Source organism: Recurvomyces mirabilis (assembly GCF_035927965.1).
Source record: "Recurvomyces mirabilis strain CCFEE 5264 chromosome Unknown scaffold_1, whole genome shotgun sequence".
NCBI lineage: Eukaryota > Fungi > Ascomycota > Dothideomycetes > Mycosphaerellales > Teratosphaeriaceae > Recurvomyces > Recurvomyces mirabilis.
The window spans coordinates 463,754-479,283 of NW_027041935.1; the positions used below are offsets into that span (position 1 = coordinate 463,754).

General features: G+C 52.2%; 8 protein-coding genes across 8 annotated transcripts; 5 read left to right on the top strand and 3 right to left on the bottom strand.

Moving 5' to 3' along the window:
• Positions 1-532: 532 nt before the first annotated feature.
• LTS14_000206 (uncharacterized protein) lies at positions 533-1,117 on the top strand (the record flags this gene model as incomplete). The annotated part of the gene is made up of 1 exon (XM_064832920.1): positions 533-1,117. The coding sequence occupies one exon, from the start codon at positions 533-535 to the stop codon at positions 1,115-1,117; it is 585 nt and encodes a 194-aa protein (XP_064699189.1).
• Positions 1,118-1,272: 155 nt separating this feature from the next.
• Positions 1,273-2,080, bottom strand: YAR1 (ankyrin repeat-containing protein; the record flags this gene model as incomplete). The annotated part of the gene is made up of 2 exons (XM_064832921.1): positions 1,273-1,932; positions 2,054-2,080. The coding sequence occupies 2 exons, from the start codon at positions 2,078-2,080 to the stop codon at positions 1,273-1,275; spliced, it is 687 nt and encodes a 228-aa protein (XP_064699190.1).
• A 143-nt stretch (positions 2,081-2,223) lies between these two features.
• LTS14_000208 (uncharacterized protein) lies at positions 2,224-3,185 on the top strand (the record flags this gene model as incomplete). Its single annotated transcript, XM_064832922.1, has 2 exons — positions 2,224-3,111; positions 3,156-3,185. 2 exons carry the CDS (start codon positions 2,224-2,226, stop codon positions 3,183-3,185), a joined length of 918 nt encoding a protein of 305 aa, XP_064699191.1.
• A 952-nt stretch (positions 3,186-4,137) lies between these two features.
• Positions 4,138-5,852, bottom strand: LTS14_000209 (uncharacterized protein; the record flags this gene model as incomplete). The annotated part of the gene is made up of 2 exons (XM_064832923.1): positions 4,138-4,307; positions 4,331-5,852. 2 exons carry the CDS (start codon positions 5,850-5,852, stop codon positions 4,138-4,140), a joined length of 1,692 nt encoding a protein of 563 aa, XP_064699192.1.
• A 310-nt stretch (positions 5,853-6,162) lies between these two features.
• LTS14_000210 (uncharacterized protein) lies at positions 6,163-7,074 on the top strand (the record flags this gene model as incomplete). The annotated part of the gene is made up of 2 exons (XM_064832924.1): positions 6,163-6,694; positions 6,773-7,074. 2 exons carry the CDS (start codon positions 6,163-6,165, stop codon positions 7,072-7,074), a joined length of 834 nt encoding a protein of 277 aa, XP_064699193.1.
• A 1,845-nt stretch (positions 7,075-8,919) lies between these two features.
• On the bottom strand, positions 8,920-9,894 carry CFD1 (cytosolic Fe-S cluster assembly factor cfd1; the record flags this gene model as incomplete). Its single annotated transcript, XM_064832925.1, has 1 exon — positions 8,920-9,894. The coding sequence occupies one exon, from the start codon at positions 9,892-9,894 to the stop codon at positions 8,920-8,922; it is 975 nt and encodes a 324-aa protein (XP_064699194.1).
• Positions 9,895-10,819: 925 nt separating this feature from the next.
• On the top strand, positions 10,820-12,518 carry LTS14_000212 (uncharacterized protein; the record flags this gene model as incomplete). The annotated part of the gene is made up of 4 exons (XM_064832926.1): positions 10,820-10,884; positions 10,933-11,050; positions 11,115-11,524; positions 11,576-12,518. 4 exons carry the CDS (start codon positions 10,820-10,822, stop codon positions 12,516-12,518), a joined length of 1,536 nt encoding a protein of 511 aa, XP_064699195.1.
• Positions 12,519-13,227: 709 nt separating this feature from the next.
• Positions 13,228-15,468, top strand: LTS14_000213 (uncharacterized protein; the record flags this gene model as incomplete). Its single annotated transcript, XM_064832927.1, has 3 exons — positions 13,228-13,880; positions 13,932-14,758; positions 15,269-15,468. The coding sequence occupies 3 exons, from the start codon at positions 13,228-13,230 to the stop codon at positions 15,466-15,468; spliced, it is 1,680 nt and encodes a 559-aa protein (XP_064699196.1).
• Positions 15,469-15,530: the final 62 nt, after the last annotated feature.

The following is a 15,530-nucleotide window of genomic DNA, read 5'->3' on the forward strand; positions in this document are numbered from 1 at the left end:
CCTTGTTGGCGCCTGTCACTGAATCTTCGTGGGAAGGAAGAGGACATATGGCACTTCACGAAGATACTATTGTAGACATAACCTCTGGTCTCTACTACATAATCCACTACGCACTCAGCGGCCAACAAACCAGGAATTGCAGGCATTCAAAATATAGGTGAATCTGGTCTAAATCTGAACTGCGCTGAGCCTCCGCTGCGTCTCCAGCCCTAGTTAGGCAGGCACGATGCCATATAGTCTGGCTCAACCGTCCAAAATCTCCAAATATCTCTTGGACTCAGCCTCTTTACCAACACAGTCTACCACGAAAAGATAGTATGGCGGGAAACTTGCATACTTCTACTCCGTGGTTCGTTGTGCCCGACGTTACGCCGGTGCGTGACTGCCGCAATCGCGTGTGACAAGTTTCTGTGGAGCTCGGACCACCAGACCCCTAATTCCGTGATTTGTTTGAACGATATCCTGTCTCATATCTGAACATGATTTAAGACAACTCATACCCACCACGACAGGCGAATATGGTCACAACATCATGTGGCGCGCAGTCAACAGATGCACGTCAGCATTCGTCTCTCCTTCGCCTGCCAGCCGAGCTCCGCAACGAAATCTACGAGAACCTCTTCGACTCATCGAGACTGTCCACATCGGCGTTGAAGTCAAGATTGAAGACACTGCGGTTGTGCAAGTCTGCAAGCAGATCCGTAGTGAAGCTCTAGCACTCATGTACACCAACTGCAAGGTCAAACTCAGCATCAAGCCAATTTACGTCGACCGCATCACCGCCTGGCTGAAGGCACAACCAGCTTCCTATTTTAAAAAACCGTCAAACCTGGCGGTCGTCTTCGACAGATCCATCACAATGGCAGAGCAAGAGAAGGCTATCCTCTCCATGGCATCGCTCCAAGGTCACCAGAAGATTTCGCTCAAGCAGAGGCCCGCGTCCAGGCTTCGCAAGTTCGTGAGAGCTTTAATCGGGACTGGCGTTGCATTCGACCGCATAATTATGCAGAATTGGCGCTTAAATGATATGACGAGGAATGAAGCGGAGCCCTTCGAGATGATGTTCGAGGGGATGCGTTCAAGATTTAGATATGGCTCTGAGCGCCCTGCGCGGTGAGTCATAGGCGGTCGTTCGCAGGCAGAAGAGTCGGAAGCTGTGCTCGATGTCAGAGCCGCGGGTCCTGCAAACCGCTTGATGGCGAGCTCGTGGGAAGCTCTCAATGGGCCGATTAATTGGGGGCTGTAGGCGATGATCCCGTCCAGCACAGCGACTCAGGCTTCACCCATCTCCACAGCCGCTCCTCCTGCCGCTTGTGCCTGGCCACCATTGCTACCATTTCCGTCTAGCTCACCAGGGTGCATACTGACATCCGCTTCCTCCACGTCCTCAGCCGTATCAGCTTGACCCTCCCTTCCCGTCTTCTCGACCTCCTTCCCACCGGCCTCAAGCAAGAACTGCACAACCTCACTCTTGTCCGCCCTCTCGGCTTCGAACATGGCCAGATGCCCAGCAGAGTTCTTGATCCACATATCACTGCCCTCCTTTACCAACAACTTCACCGCATCTAGCTGCCCGTTATAAGCTGCCCAGTGCAAAGGTGTACTGCCCTGCTGATTCTGTCTGTTGATCAAGTGCGGTCGATCTGCTGCTTTGCCATTGATTGCCACGCCATTGCCACCAGATTTCAGCTGAATGAGTAGGTTCTGGAGCAGCTCGACGAAGCCGTTGGCAGAGCAAAAATGCAGCAGAGTATTTCCCGTCTCGGGATCTATGCAAGCCTCTAGGACATCCTTCACTTGACAACCATATTTCTGGCTCAGGCCCGTCAATGTCTGCTGCAGATCCTGTGCCTCGTTTATTCGCGTGAAGTACAACACATCGTCGATCTCGTCGATTGTCACCGCTGGGCCGGCCATATTTATATCTCTGTTCTAAGCAGTCACATATCTGATCAGAAAAATGAGGATGAGGACGTCACTTTTTCCGCCCGCTTGCAGGGGTGTCTGCACCCCGCAAACCCTATTTGAGCCGCGTTCTCCTTACGTAACGTACCGTCTCGAAGAAAACTTGGTTCGGCATTGACTCCTCTTCTTGTCACATCAGCATAGTCTCGTCTTGTCTGTCTCTACAGCATATCAAAGGTGGCCATTGGATCACGAATACTACCATTGGACACCCTTGGAGCTCTCCAGCGACTACAGAATTGCAAATTTCAGAGCGTCATGTTCCCCCCATCCGGAGGCTACACATTGGACATCGAAGCTATATCCGGGATATGTGGTTCGATCAGTATCGCCTGCTGGGTCGTTGTCTTCTCCCCTCAAATCATCGAGAACTTTCGAAGGAGTTCTGCGGAAGGTCTATCGATAGAATTCATCATCATCTGGCTGGCTGGAGATGTGTTCAATATCCTCGGAGCAGTCTTGCAAGGCGTCCTTCCCACTATGATCATCCTGGCCATCTACTATACTTTCGCCGATATAGTACTACTGGGCCAATGCTTCTACTATAGGGGCTTTACGTTGAGAGATCCGAAGCCGGACCCGGTCGCGAATGGGAATGGCAATGAGTCGGCTTCTGAGAGGACGCCACTTGTGCAGAACGGACACGCTTCTGGGCATGATGAACGACACGTACCGAACGCGGCAGATATCGAACGGAATTCCCGCGCTCAATCTCAATCGTCCTTTCGCGAACGCTTCGCAAGCCTAGACATGAACCATATGTCCCCTGCCGTCCCCATGCACCCACAACCCAAGGATGCCAGCGACGTCCAAGCGATTACCCCACCCAAGCCTCGCACCTGGACCCAAGCAATTCTTTTCAACAGCACCGTGATACTCCTAGTCATAGCGGCAGGTATTGCAGGTTATTACCTATCTCCGTCGAGCCCCAACGAACCGAAAAAGACGCACGATCATACCACCCCAGCAGATGACCAGGAGGACAGCTTACAATTCAGCTTCTGGGGCCAAATCTTCGGCTACATCTGCGCCGTCTTATACCTAGGCTCCCGCATCCCACAACTACTCCTCAACTACCGCCGCAAAAGCACTGAAGGGTTGAACGCCCTCTTCTTCCTCTTCGCCTGTATCGGAAATCTGACCTATGTCTTCTCCATCTTCGCTTATGATCCCCTTTGCACGAAACACAGGCATGGGCATTGGGTCGGAGGGAGCTGTAGACCTGGACAAGCGCAAGCGATATATGGAAGATATATCCTGGTCAATCTATCTTGGTTGGTGGGCAGTTTGGGCACGTTGGTATTGGATGCGGGAGTTTTCGCGCAGTTTTGGATGTACAGAGGTGTGGATGTTGTAAGGGATGAGGACTTGAGTGCGGAGGATGTGCCTAGGAGGGCTAACGGGGAGGGAAGAGGCCGGGAACCAAATGAGCGATGATATGTTTCAATGTTAGCGGAAGAGCAATTATACAGTAGAATCTGACGGAGAATCTAAATATTACGCCTCCCCGCCTGCATGCTGCCCGTTCCTCATTTTCGATTTCGGTACGTGCGCTCATCGAGTCGCGGCCAATATCCTTTCGAACCATATCGCAAACGATGTGCGCTACGTCGACATCCTCCAGATCACATACACGAAAGCTCAACCTCGTCAAGCACTCTATACATCTCCCACATGCTCCAGATAGCACCGCTCAGGACCTGCAAATCAAGGGCTAATTAAATGACCTAACAAGTATTCAGCAGCTTACTGCAAAGTCCAGCCTGACATCTCGTCAAAGCAGTACCTAGCAGACCGGTACAATCTGGGGCTGATGAGGATGCGGCGGGTGCGGACGAGGTAGTTGTGGAGCTCCGACTGCTTGATACTGTGACTGTACTCAGGGTGGAAGACGTTGAGCTGAGTGGTGGTAGCGATGTAGTGGATATCGTAACGGATAGTGATGAGATCAAGGTTGATACTGTGGAAGGTGTGATTGTTGAAAGAGAGGGGGACAGAGTCGAGGATGTCGAAGTCAGTGCTAGTAACGATGTAGTGGACAGTGATACGGATGGCGTGGAAATTGAGATCGAGGTCGCGGAAGCCGTGATTGTTGACAGAGACAGAGATAAGATGCTGCTGCTGCTTCTCGATGAAGTGCTGCGTGATGCTGTGGAAAAAGCAGGAGCGGTACTACTTGTCGTTGTCGTCGTAGTTACGGTCGTCGTGAAGGCTATGTAGACTGTTGCACTCCCTGAGCTCGACGTAGTAGATACTGACGCCAATAGCGTATTTGAGACTCCGCCGGGGCATGTAAGTTGGCCTCCTAGCACGCTCGAGCAGGAAGTTATGGTCGTTGTTGTCTGGACTGTGGTGTACGAGGTACTCGTCGAAGGCAGGCCTGCGGACTGGCCAATCATGCCTTGACCTGTGTTCGTATTGATGCTCAGGGTGGGGCTAGTCAAAGGCAAGCTGCTCAAGCCTGTGGTAATCGAAAAACTGACAGCCGTACTCGTGGACGGCAAAGACACCACACTCGTACTTGTCAAAGCAGACGAGCCACTCGGCAGCAGGGTACCCGTGGCACCTGCTTCCAGCGTGCCGGACAGTCCGATCCCTAAGCTCATTGTCGCACTGACGCTCGGTCCAGAAGATCCAAGACTCAAACCTAGACCGGCAGATCCGCTGGCCGATAGTGAGGCGATGGCTGTGACTGAGGCTTGCACGTTTGATATCGTGCTTGTGGAGGAACCTGTCAAACCAAGGCCTCCGCTGGCACCAGCAGCTGGAGTAGCTGTGACGACAGCGGCAACGCAGCCATTGAGTGGGTCGCCACCGTTCGTGCACGTATTAACGGGAGGGGAGATGGTGCTCGAGGGCAGGTTTGCGGATACGCCAGTAATACCGGCGCCCACTCCTGCGCTACCAGATGGCAAAGCACCGGCGACATAATTGACCAAACGGGCGGCAGCCACCGAGCTCGAGTTAGTGGCGACCATGCCATTGCCAACGTTGTTGTAAAGGTAACAAGTCCCAGGTCCGTCACCATTTGTCGAGCCGACGTAGCTGAAGCCAGTACAGTATTTTGCCCCCTGGCTGGTGCTGCTCTGATCGCAAGAAGCGAAGCAGTCGCTGAAGGAACGAGCGGCGGAGCCGATAGTGTAGTATGTGCCTGTCAAAGAGCCACCGCAGCCGATGACATAACTATTGCCATTCTCGATTACAGTCTGGCCATCATTTGCTGGACAAGAGTACGAAGCGGCGGTTTCTGTTGGACCAGCGGAGGTGGGCACTGTTGCTGATGAGAGCGAGCTGACTGTTGATACTCCTTGATTGCCGCCAAATCCGCCAGATAAAAAGCTCAACCCGCCACTCGTACTCGAAGATGTACTAGATGGGTAAGTGCCCGAGGATATTGTGGCCGCAGAAGAAGCCGTGGCCGAAGTCGACATCACACCACCGAGATTTAACAGGCCTGATGTCAGCCCGCCAAGATTTGATATGGTTGGTGTGGCGAGTCCGGAAGTCAGCCCGCCAAGGTTCGATATGGTCGATGTGGTGAGCCCGGACGTCAGGCCCCCGAGGCCACTTGATGGAGACGTGGCGGTAATTCCGGAAGTCAACCCACCCAGAGCTGACGATAAAGAGGAAGTCGGTGTATATGGAAAGGTCGTTCCACCTTGTACATTAATACCGTTGCTGGTGAGCGAAGTGGTGATCGGGAAGGTATATGTGGTTCCACTCTTGACGACAGCACGCTGCTTGAGCTGCGCGAACTGCACATTTGTGGAGTAAGAACCACTGTTCGAGACCTCGCTACAGTACTCGTAGCAAGTGCCTGTCGATGTATCGTATCCAACACCTTCACAATTAGGGTCGTTCGAGCAGTCGTTCAAGCAAGCAGCCATATTTGGCTCTGGTAGTGTCTTGCACACACCGCCGCTGTACGTAGTATTACACTCCACAGTGTAGACACTTCCAGTGCTTTGATCAACGTAGTTGTAGGCTTGCTGGCCGTTGCTGCATCCCAGACTGGAAGCTGTAGGAAGAGGCGAGATTAAAGTACTGAAAGTACTAATCATCGGGGTTGTGCTGATACTTGGTAGCCCTACGCTGGTAGATAGAGAAGAGACCGAGACCGATGTCGATGTGAGCGTAACGGTTTGACTGCTGATGCTTGTCAATGAGACCCTCGTGAGCGAAGTCGAGATACTGGAGATGGAGGGAGATAGAGATGGCGTCGAGAGACTAGTCGAAGGCACTAGGCTGGTGCTCAACAGGTTGGTCCCGGAGAGACTTGTACTAGGGGCGTTCGTCATTGTTGACAGTGACGTAAGACTGGTCAAGGTTCCGCCGATGGATGTGCTTGGCACGATCGCACTTGAAGCTGAGACTACAGGCGACGAAAGACTCGTCGAAGGTGGAGATAACGAGGTTGAGGTCACCGATAGCGAGAGGCTCGGCGATGATGCTGGTACTGTGACACTGGTAATTGTATTTGATAGTGAAGTCGATAGACTGGATGTCGCGAGGCTGATTGAGCTCCCAGATGTGCTACTGATCGCAATGCTAATGCTTGAACTAGGCACTGAGATAGAGGGACTTCTGCTGAACGAACCAGCCGAAGCACCCGAGGCTGTGGAAAGCACGGAGAGCGAGCTCATCCCGAAGGTCGTGCTTGGAATATTGATACTGCTCGGTGAACTTGACGTGCTTGGAAATGACATGGGTAGAGATGTGGATCCCAAGGGTGTGAGCACTGCGGAGAAAGTCGCGGAGGAGCTAGAGATACTTAAGCTGATGCTATAAGTGCTCCCTGACGTGACAGAGGCTGTCGTCAATGTAATTTGGCCACTCGACGGAATGCTTATGGTTGAGCTTGCCATCGAGACTGATGATGGCGTCAAAGTACCAGAGACTGTACTCAAGCTCACACTCTGCGAAGTCGTGACGGGGCTGCGCAGCGATGTGCTGAGGTATGTATTTGGAGTCGAGACCGAAGGCGAGACAGGAGCCAGGGTGGTTGTTGGGCCAGATGTCGTGGAGCTGACTGTCAGGGATGCCAAGCTGACGTTGGAAGACATTGTTGGCGTGCTATACATTGGCACAAGTGATGTTGAGGCAGAATAAGCTGGTATGGTCGCGCTACTCGTGCTGATCATTGTGCTCCAAGCATTGTTGACGAAGAATGCCTTGTGGTTGACCAATACAGCAGCGTTATGTACTGAAGAGGAGTTCCCCGTATTCGAGTTTGGATTACTCGTGTATGAGCAGGTCCCGTTGTTGTAGGTCGTAGCCATACAGGACGTAGCGTTAGAGCAAGCATTTGAGCAATCAGTCAGACTATTACCTGATGTCGTTGTGGAAGACGAGTTCATGGGAAAGTATGTGTTGCACATCACTTCATAGGTATTGCCAGCAGCGTCCATGTACTGAGCTCCATCGGCGTTAGGACAGATGAGATTGACAGGTACAGCTGAGTCGAAGGCAGCATCTGGGGTGCCCTGCGTAGCAGCGGATTTATAGAAACAACTTTGTGTGAGACGATGCCATGAAGTCGCCACACAGCCAGCGACCAAGCCACAAGAGTCGACACAGCTCTCGAAGTCGGCAACAACTTGACTGGATATGTCATAGCCGACTTCATCGATGTTGCACTCAATTTGATAAGTCTGTCCACTTGATGAGACGTAGTTCTGGCCATTACCTGCCGGACATGCGAACTCTGCGACCCGGGTAGCAGTTGGAAGAGGAGAGGTGATGGTCCCCGAGGTCGACAGCAAAGTTGTAGGTAAAATGGTGGAGGGTGAAAGAGACGTCGACGGAATGCTTGCAGACACGGCTGATGTGCTAGCTACATTTAGGCTGGAACTGGCGCTTGAGGTCGACGATATGTTTGGAATTGAAGTCGTGACCGAAGACGTGCCCAACACCGAGCTGGCGGTCGACGATATGTTCAAACGTGGACTTATGGCCGATGTCGCGCTCGGGCTGGAGCTTGTGAGTGAGGCCGTGATAGTGATTGTCGTGTACGAAGCTGTAAACTCCGTCGGGGTGACCGTCACAGTTATCGCACTGGGACATGTCGTCGATATATCTACTTGCCGATTAGCCGTCGTTCAACGCCGGTGGGTTGGCACTCACCCGTCAAGGCGTTAGTGAATCCCAGGTAAACAAGTAGAAGGGGCCCAGGAGACTTCATTGTGAGCAGCAAGGCTCGGCAAGCCTCGATCCCAGATTGATGGGGGACCCGCGTGAGTGAGACAGGTCGTAGGCAAGGCAACGGCAGGACAAGCGAAGGGTAGGAACGATGCGAGGAACGCAGCCGTCGGCAATATGAACGCGTTTTACAGGTGATTGTCCCATAGCATGGTATGGAACTCCAGCAACAACAAACAAGTCAGAGCCGGCCCGAGCTGCGAGATGACGATGGATAGCATCCCTCGCGCATCGCCTGGAAGTGGATGGCGAGGAGCTCGAAACGGGTGATTTTTGTGAAATGACCAATCTAGAGGGAGTGTATACAGTGGGCTGTTCTTATTATGGTCCGAGCTTCAAGTGCTATGGCCAATCATTTAGAGATATCGCAGCTAAACGTGCTAAGTGTCGGGACTCGCTGCGGCCTTGGCGCTTTGGTCAAAGTGTCTTCGCATTCCATATGGCCATGAGCAGGATCGATGTATGGCTTCAGGTATCCAACAAGTGCTTCAGTGACGATCCATAAAACGATTCACACGACTTGGCAAGCGGGACGCTTGTTCCTCACAAGTGAGCATCGACATTAGTATCTCCTGCATAATAGTCGCAACATTACGCAGGTCATGATTCATGAATACCCGTAGCAGATGAAGTCGGTTGGTCGGCAAGCCGAAACATGGCTCGGTCTGAGCTTGCATTCCGAAGCCCAGCTCGGTCGGCTACACAAGCGGTGGGCCTGGAATGCGGCTCGTAAGCCGAATACTCCGTTTGATGCTGTCAAGGGGCGATTGTGGTAAGGAGCTTTTTCATCATGCTGTCGAATAGAGGATGCAACGAGCAAGATGTATATTTCTCTACCAGAAGGCCAGCAGTGTCCGAAGAGGCATCTTCATCACGTCCATTGATCGTTGGCATTGCTTTCCCATCTACCACAGTGCCTTCGGGGTAGACTGGACGCTTGCCCTCCTCGATGAGTCGTATGAACATCGGGTCAATAGGGACGCTGCCCAGGAAGGGCACATCAAACTCCTGCGCCATGACCTGACCTCCACCTTTCGAAAATACATTCGTGCATTCCGAGCAGTTTGGACACACGAAGCCAGCCATATTCTCGATGACACCAAGGATCTTCACACCAGTCTTTCGGCAGAAATTGATTTCTTTCTTCACATCGCTGATACTAATGGCCTGAGGTGTGGTGACGATGACCGCGCCCGCAAGTTGCTCTGAAGTTGCTTCCTTCAGCAGCGTCTCGACAAGGGAGATGTGTTCGTCGCTAGTACCAGGTGGCGTGTCTACGAGCAAGTACTCCAGAGAGCCCCAGTGTACATCGGACAGCAACTGCCGGACCATTGCTGTCTTCTTCGGTCCGCGCCATACTACTGCATCGCTCCTATTGGCAAGCAAGAAGCCAAGTGACATGCAGTGCAGCGAGCCATGCCCTTCTGCAGCAGTGCCTGTAGTACTATAATCGTCGTGATCGCGCGAAGTTCCATTACCATTCGTGCGTGCACCAGATTGTGCTTCGTGTACTGGGACTGGAATCCATCCTCCTGGGGCTTGCCTCACTTTCTCCTTCTCGATGCCGAAGAATCGTGGTATTGATGGTCCTGTAAGATCGACATCTAGCACGCCCACGTTATGCCCTCGCTGGGAGAGCGTCAGAGCGAGCTGAGTCGTAACGCTTGACTTTCCAACACCGCCTTTGCCTGACAGCACCAGCACTATGTGCTTGATCTCCCGGAGTGACATGTTGGACTGAATGGTCTCGTGAGAAGAAATTGACGTGTGTCGCCACGTCAAGTTTGATGCATCGGGATCTGGACGCTGATTTGTCAGCTGTTCATCCAAGATGTTAGGGTTAGGGTTTGGGTAGATTTCTTTCGAAGCAACATCCACAACAACACGATGGAAGACACTATCCGGCGCAGGTATCGCTTGCAATGTCATTATACATGTTCTTCGTTCGGGAAATCGTAAGTGCGATCGGCGGTTCTACCTAGAGAAATCATGGTGCGACTCGAGTTCTGGTGTTTATTATTATTATTATTATTATTATAGCTGTGCACGTCAATCTACAGGCCATCTACGAGCGAAGCCTGTACATGTATGCTCTCTCGGTCCCGTCTCGACCGAAATCACGGGTTAATTTTCTGTAGGACAACTCAGTGTGTTGTCCAAGCACGATCAAGTCACCAGCTCTCGCCACAAGTACCATCGGCAAATAACACTGCTCTCTGAGTGTAGCCGAAAAGCGAATCACCATTGCGGTGACTGATTGGCCGATCTCAGCACACGAAAGTATATTGGCGAGCTCTTCACCTTCATTTACCGCATGCTCAGTCCCTGATAGGAAGGAAGAATACACGGCTATTCACCTCGTGGTAGATACACAATCGTCGACATCTGAGACTGTCGATCATTCCCCCGCGCGATGACAGCTTGACCCCGACTACATGTCTGGGGTTTCTGTATGGCTACAGTAGCATACTATGGGTACCAATGTGCCGACATGCGGCGACTCCCTCCGCGATCGTTGCAAATCGTCATTGTGCGAGTTCCGATTGCCAGTGCTGATCACAGATTGACATATCATAGATAAGTATGAAAGGTAGGTAGCTTCCGACTCTAGTTGGCCTTCTCAACAAGCGCTTCCCAACATATTCTCCTCAGCGCAATGAAGTCTGGAGTGTACCAATTCCTGGTCGGCTGCTTTGCTGCACTTGGCTCCTTTCTCTTTGGGTAAGTTTCACTATGTCCAATACCCAAGACAGGTCTGACATTAGCAAGCTATGATCTTGGTGTTATTGCCGAAGTGGTCGCATCCGACTCCTTCAAGAAGACCTTCCTACAGAATGACGGCGACACGCGTTCAGGGACTGTCGTTGCCCTGTTCACAGGTGGCTGTGTAAGTAAAGACACAACTTGATCCCCCAAGCAAGACATTGATGGGTCCTAACTATCACTCCTAGTTCTGCGGTGCCTTCCTAGCATCCTTCACCGATCCTCTTGGACGTCGTGGGACCATCCTCATGGCATGTTGCATCTTCGTCGTCGGCGGAGTCATACAGACGGCAGGCGTCGTCATAGCAATGCTCTACGTTGGTCGTCTCATAGCTGGTCTTGGCGTTGGCTTTCTAACCATGATCATCCCCATCTACCAAGCTGAACTGGCTCACCGCAAGATCCGAGGTAAGATCACCTCTCTGCAGCAGCTCTTCAATGCGACTGGACAGATCTTCGCGACCTGGATCGGCTATGGTTGCTACATGACATGGGCCGGAACAGGTGATAGTCGGGAATGGCGTATACCGCTCGCCATACAAATCGTCCCATCACTATTTCTAGGAGGTCTCATCTTCCTGTTTCCAGAATCACCCAGGTGAGCAGATAGAGAGCGACAAGTGGTACGAGAGAGTGCTGACTTTCCTAGGTGGCTTGCCGATCATGATCGATCCGAGGAGGCACTTCGAACACTGGCTCGACTTCATGCTCACGGAGATGTGAACGATCCATACGTCGTTGCTGAGTACGAGCTCATCCATGCACAAATTGCAGAAGAGCATTCTCACAAGAAGATCGGATACCTCGATCTGTTCCGTGGCTGGCCCAATTTGCGTAGGACGATCCTTGTTATGGCAATCCAAGCATCGTGCCAGATGACAGGCGTGAGCGCCATCCAGTATTTCAGCCCTCAGATCTTTGCTCAACTAGGCATTCCGACTGGAGAATCTCTACTTCTGTCAGCAGTGAACGCCATTTTCGCCTTTCTCGGCACAAGCGTTTGCATCCTCACCATCGATTCCGTTGGCCGCCGACCATTACAGATTTATGGCTGCATCTTTCTTGGCATCACCTTCATCATCAACGCTGCGCTCATCAAGGTCTTCCCAGCCTCTGCACCATCGGTGGGTGCTCACTGGGCTTTCGTGGTACTCACGTGGCTGTTCAACTTTGTTTTTTTCTGGACATCAGGACCGCTGAGTTGGGCCATTCCCGCTGAGCTCTTCGGCACAGCTATGCGTTTGAAAGGTGTCAGCTGGGGCGCCATGACTTCCTTTGCTTTCAACACCATGATCGGGCAGGTGACGCCCATTGCCGTCACGGCCATAGGGTGGAAGTACTACATTGTCTTTATAGTCTGCAATCTCACCAATGCTGCTTTCTTCTGGGCCTTTCAACCCGAGAGCAAGGGGCTCAATCTGGAAGACATGGACGAGCTATTCCGAGAACATCCCACCTTCGTGCCTGGTACCAACTGGAAACCAAGTTCGCATATTGACGAGGATGCACAAGCCATCTCGAAGCACGAGAGAGATGTTGGTCTGTTCGGGAAGCCGCGAGTCGATTCAATAGAGCATACGGAGCGAGTCTGAAGAAGCACAGCCGGCGCCAGGAAGATGATCTTAAAGAAAAAGGCGATCAGAATGGATCTGGAGCAGAGATGTCTGAGGGCGCCGTGTACAGTGTTGTCGTGACTGCTACGGTCGAATGTGTCTCTATGTGTTGGCCGTTATCAGAAGCGACGACGATGTTCATACCAAACCGGTTGCCGCAAGCAGGATTTCCGTCATGAGAGCGAAGTCACACACGCGCGGTAGGCTACCGAACGGATTAATATAGACGGAACAGTTTTGCGGCACGCACATGGTCGCGTACATATTATACAGTACGCCGTAAGTTTCCCTTTCTCCCACCTCGGCCTTTTCAACTCGCTTCGCATCGCCACATGAAACATCTACATGCTGGACGTCCAGAAATGTGGTCACAATGTTGCACGCGCCGTTACATGCCTAGTAGCATGCTTTCGGCCTAGACGATGTCTTTGCTGTAGCGGTACATCATATGACTTTGCGTTCTGATACGTGGAGTCTCTCCAAGGTCGCCAAACGGACTCTTCGTAGCCTCTTCCGGACGCCACGCTAGGCCGGGTCGTTTCATCGACAGGCTATGGATCGTTTGACAGCCGTGGAGGACTCGTGGAGCCACTTAAGTTAGATGGAGTTCTACTTATGATGCCCTCCGCCGCCGACTGCGCAAAGTCTTGCACCTCATCTCACTCCTCCGCTGCTTCTCAGTCGAACTATGTTGTCTTCTTTCTGGCTGGTGCTGGTTACCGCCTGCGGCCTCGGCCATGCGGCCACGATATCGGGCGGGCCTGTCATCTATGAGGATCTTGCCGACTTAGACGTATTCAGGGTCAACAACACATACTACTACACTGCCTCGACCATGCATTACTCGCCTGGCGCGCCTATCCTAGAGAGTACCGATCTGGTGAACTGGGCATACATCGGCCACGCCGTGCCGTCGCTTGACTTTGGTAACAATAAGTACTCGCTCCAAGGCGGCAATGCTTACGTCAAGGGTATCTACGCATCATCCCTCCGTCGCCGACCAAGCGACGGGCAGTGGTTCTGGGTTGGTTGTATCGAGTACAGCAGATCTTACGTTTATACTGCCCCATCGGCCACTGGACCATGGACTCAGCTTGTGCAGTTCTCGAATCAGTGCTACTACGACTGCGGCCTCCTGTTTGACGATGATATGACACCATATATCGCTTATGGCAGCAACACCATCCATGTCGCACAGCTTGCAAAGGACCTGAAGAGTCGGGTTAAGGACACCGCTGTCTACACTTATCCTGTAGGTGTCGAGGGCAGCCGTATGTATAAGATCAAGGGCACGTATTACATTATCAACGACGCGCCGAGCACATTCACTCAATATGTCATGTAAGTATTTCTCCACCCAAGACCATAGAGTGAGCTGACAATCGTTTCAAGGAAAAGCAGCAGTATCGGCGGAACATGGACTTCTACTACTCTGGCTGCTGCGCCCGCCTGCCCCGTGTCAGGCGGAGGCCCACCACATCAAGGTGGCATCGTGGACGACGTCAATGGTAACTGGTACTACATGGCCTTTTGCGATGCCTTTCCTGGCGGACGAGTACCTGTCCTTGCCCCCATCCAATTCAACTCTCAAGGCTTCCCTACGCTGCCTAACACAGAGTCGTGGCCAACAACCATCACAACACCAATGGCGGCCAACGTCATCGCGCCATATACAGTCGCCGACACCTTCTCGGGTACCACTCTCGGACCTCAGTATGAGTGGAACCACAACCCAGATACGACCAAGTTCAAGGTGAACAACGGATTGACACTGAACACTGCTACTGTCACTTCGGACTTCAACATGGCCAGGAACACTCTCACTCACCGTATTCTAGGCCCTAAGAGTGTGGCAACCATTAAGCTGGATTACAGCAAGATGCAGGATGGAGATCGTGCAGGTCTTGTACTGCTACGTGATGTCTCGGACTGGGTCGGCTTGATCAAAAATGGCAACACAGTCACCCTCGGTGTCTGGTCGGGCATTACCCTGACATCTGGGAGCAGCGGCTGGTCTACGACTAATGCTGGTTCGTTGGCTACATCGACGTCCGCCACGGCGACTGGCACCATCTATTTGCGCTGTACGGCCAATATTCTGCCATCTGGCAACCATCAAGCACAATTTGCTTACTCAACGAATGGCAACACGTTCACGAACATTGGCAATGCTCAGACCATGACGACTGCCTGGCAATTTTTCATGGGCTATCGTTATGGTATGTTCAACTTTGCAACAAAGTCGCTGGGTGGCAGCGTTGTGGTGAATTCTTTCAACATGGCTCTAGCATCGTAAATTCGCCGCTGTATCATGACATGTTGATGCGTTGGAGGAAGACCGATTCGGAGTCCGAGATTCTCGTGACAGCCAAGGCTACGGTATCACATGTTCTCGCCGGATCAGACCGGCTCATGTACTCTCGTTATCTTTGACGATTGTCTGCTTTGGCCTGCGCGATATATTCTCTGGTAGAAGTCTGACGCAAATGTTATACCGCCCCATCAAAACGCTTGGCATGGTTCATCTTCACTTTGCTTCAGCCTTGCCACCTTCACGCACAATTACACTAACGCCCCTGTGAACCGGCACGCATTTTTGTATGCTCATGAATTGCATGTATATCATAGAATAGATATGTCCGGATGGAGGATAGCCATAGGTCAGTTTCTCAAGGCTCTTGACGGACGCATTATTTACAGGCGAATGCCCATCACTGACGGCAACACAGATCGAATCCTATCGTCTCGATGGAATAAGCCCTTACCAGTACTGCTCATACCGACTGGTGCCGCATACTGGGTCGGTATCCAACAGCGAGAACAGCTACGCGAGATGGACCAGCAGCAAGCTGAAATTCTGGATGCTCTGAGAGCATTGGCCGAGAATGATGTCAGTAAGGTCGAGAGGATGGCCGGAGCAAGGCAATGAAAACCATCGCTGCACGACAAGTGCTTCGTGCGAGATGAGGCTTCCGAGGTCATACTTGGCGT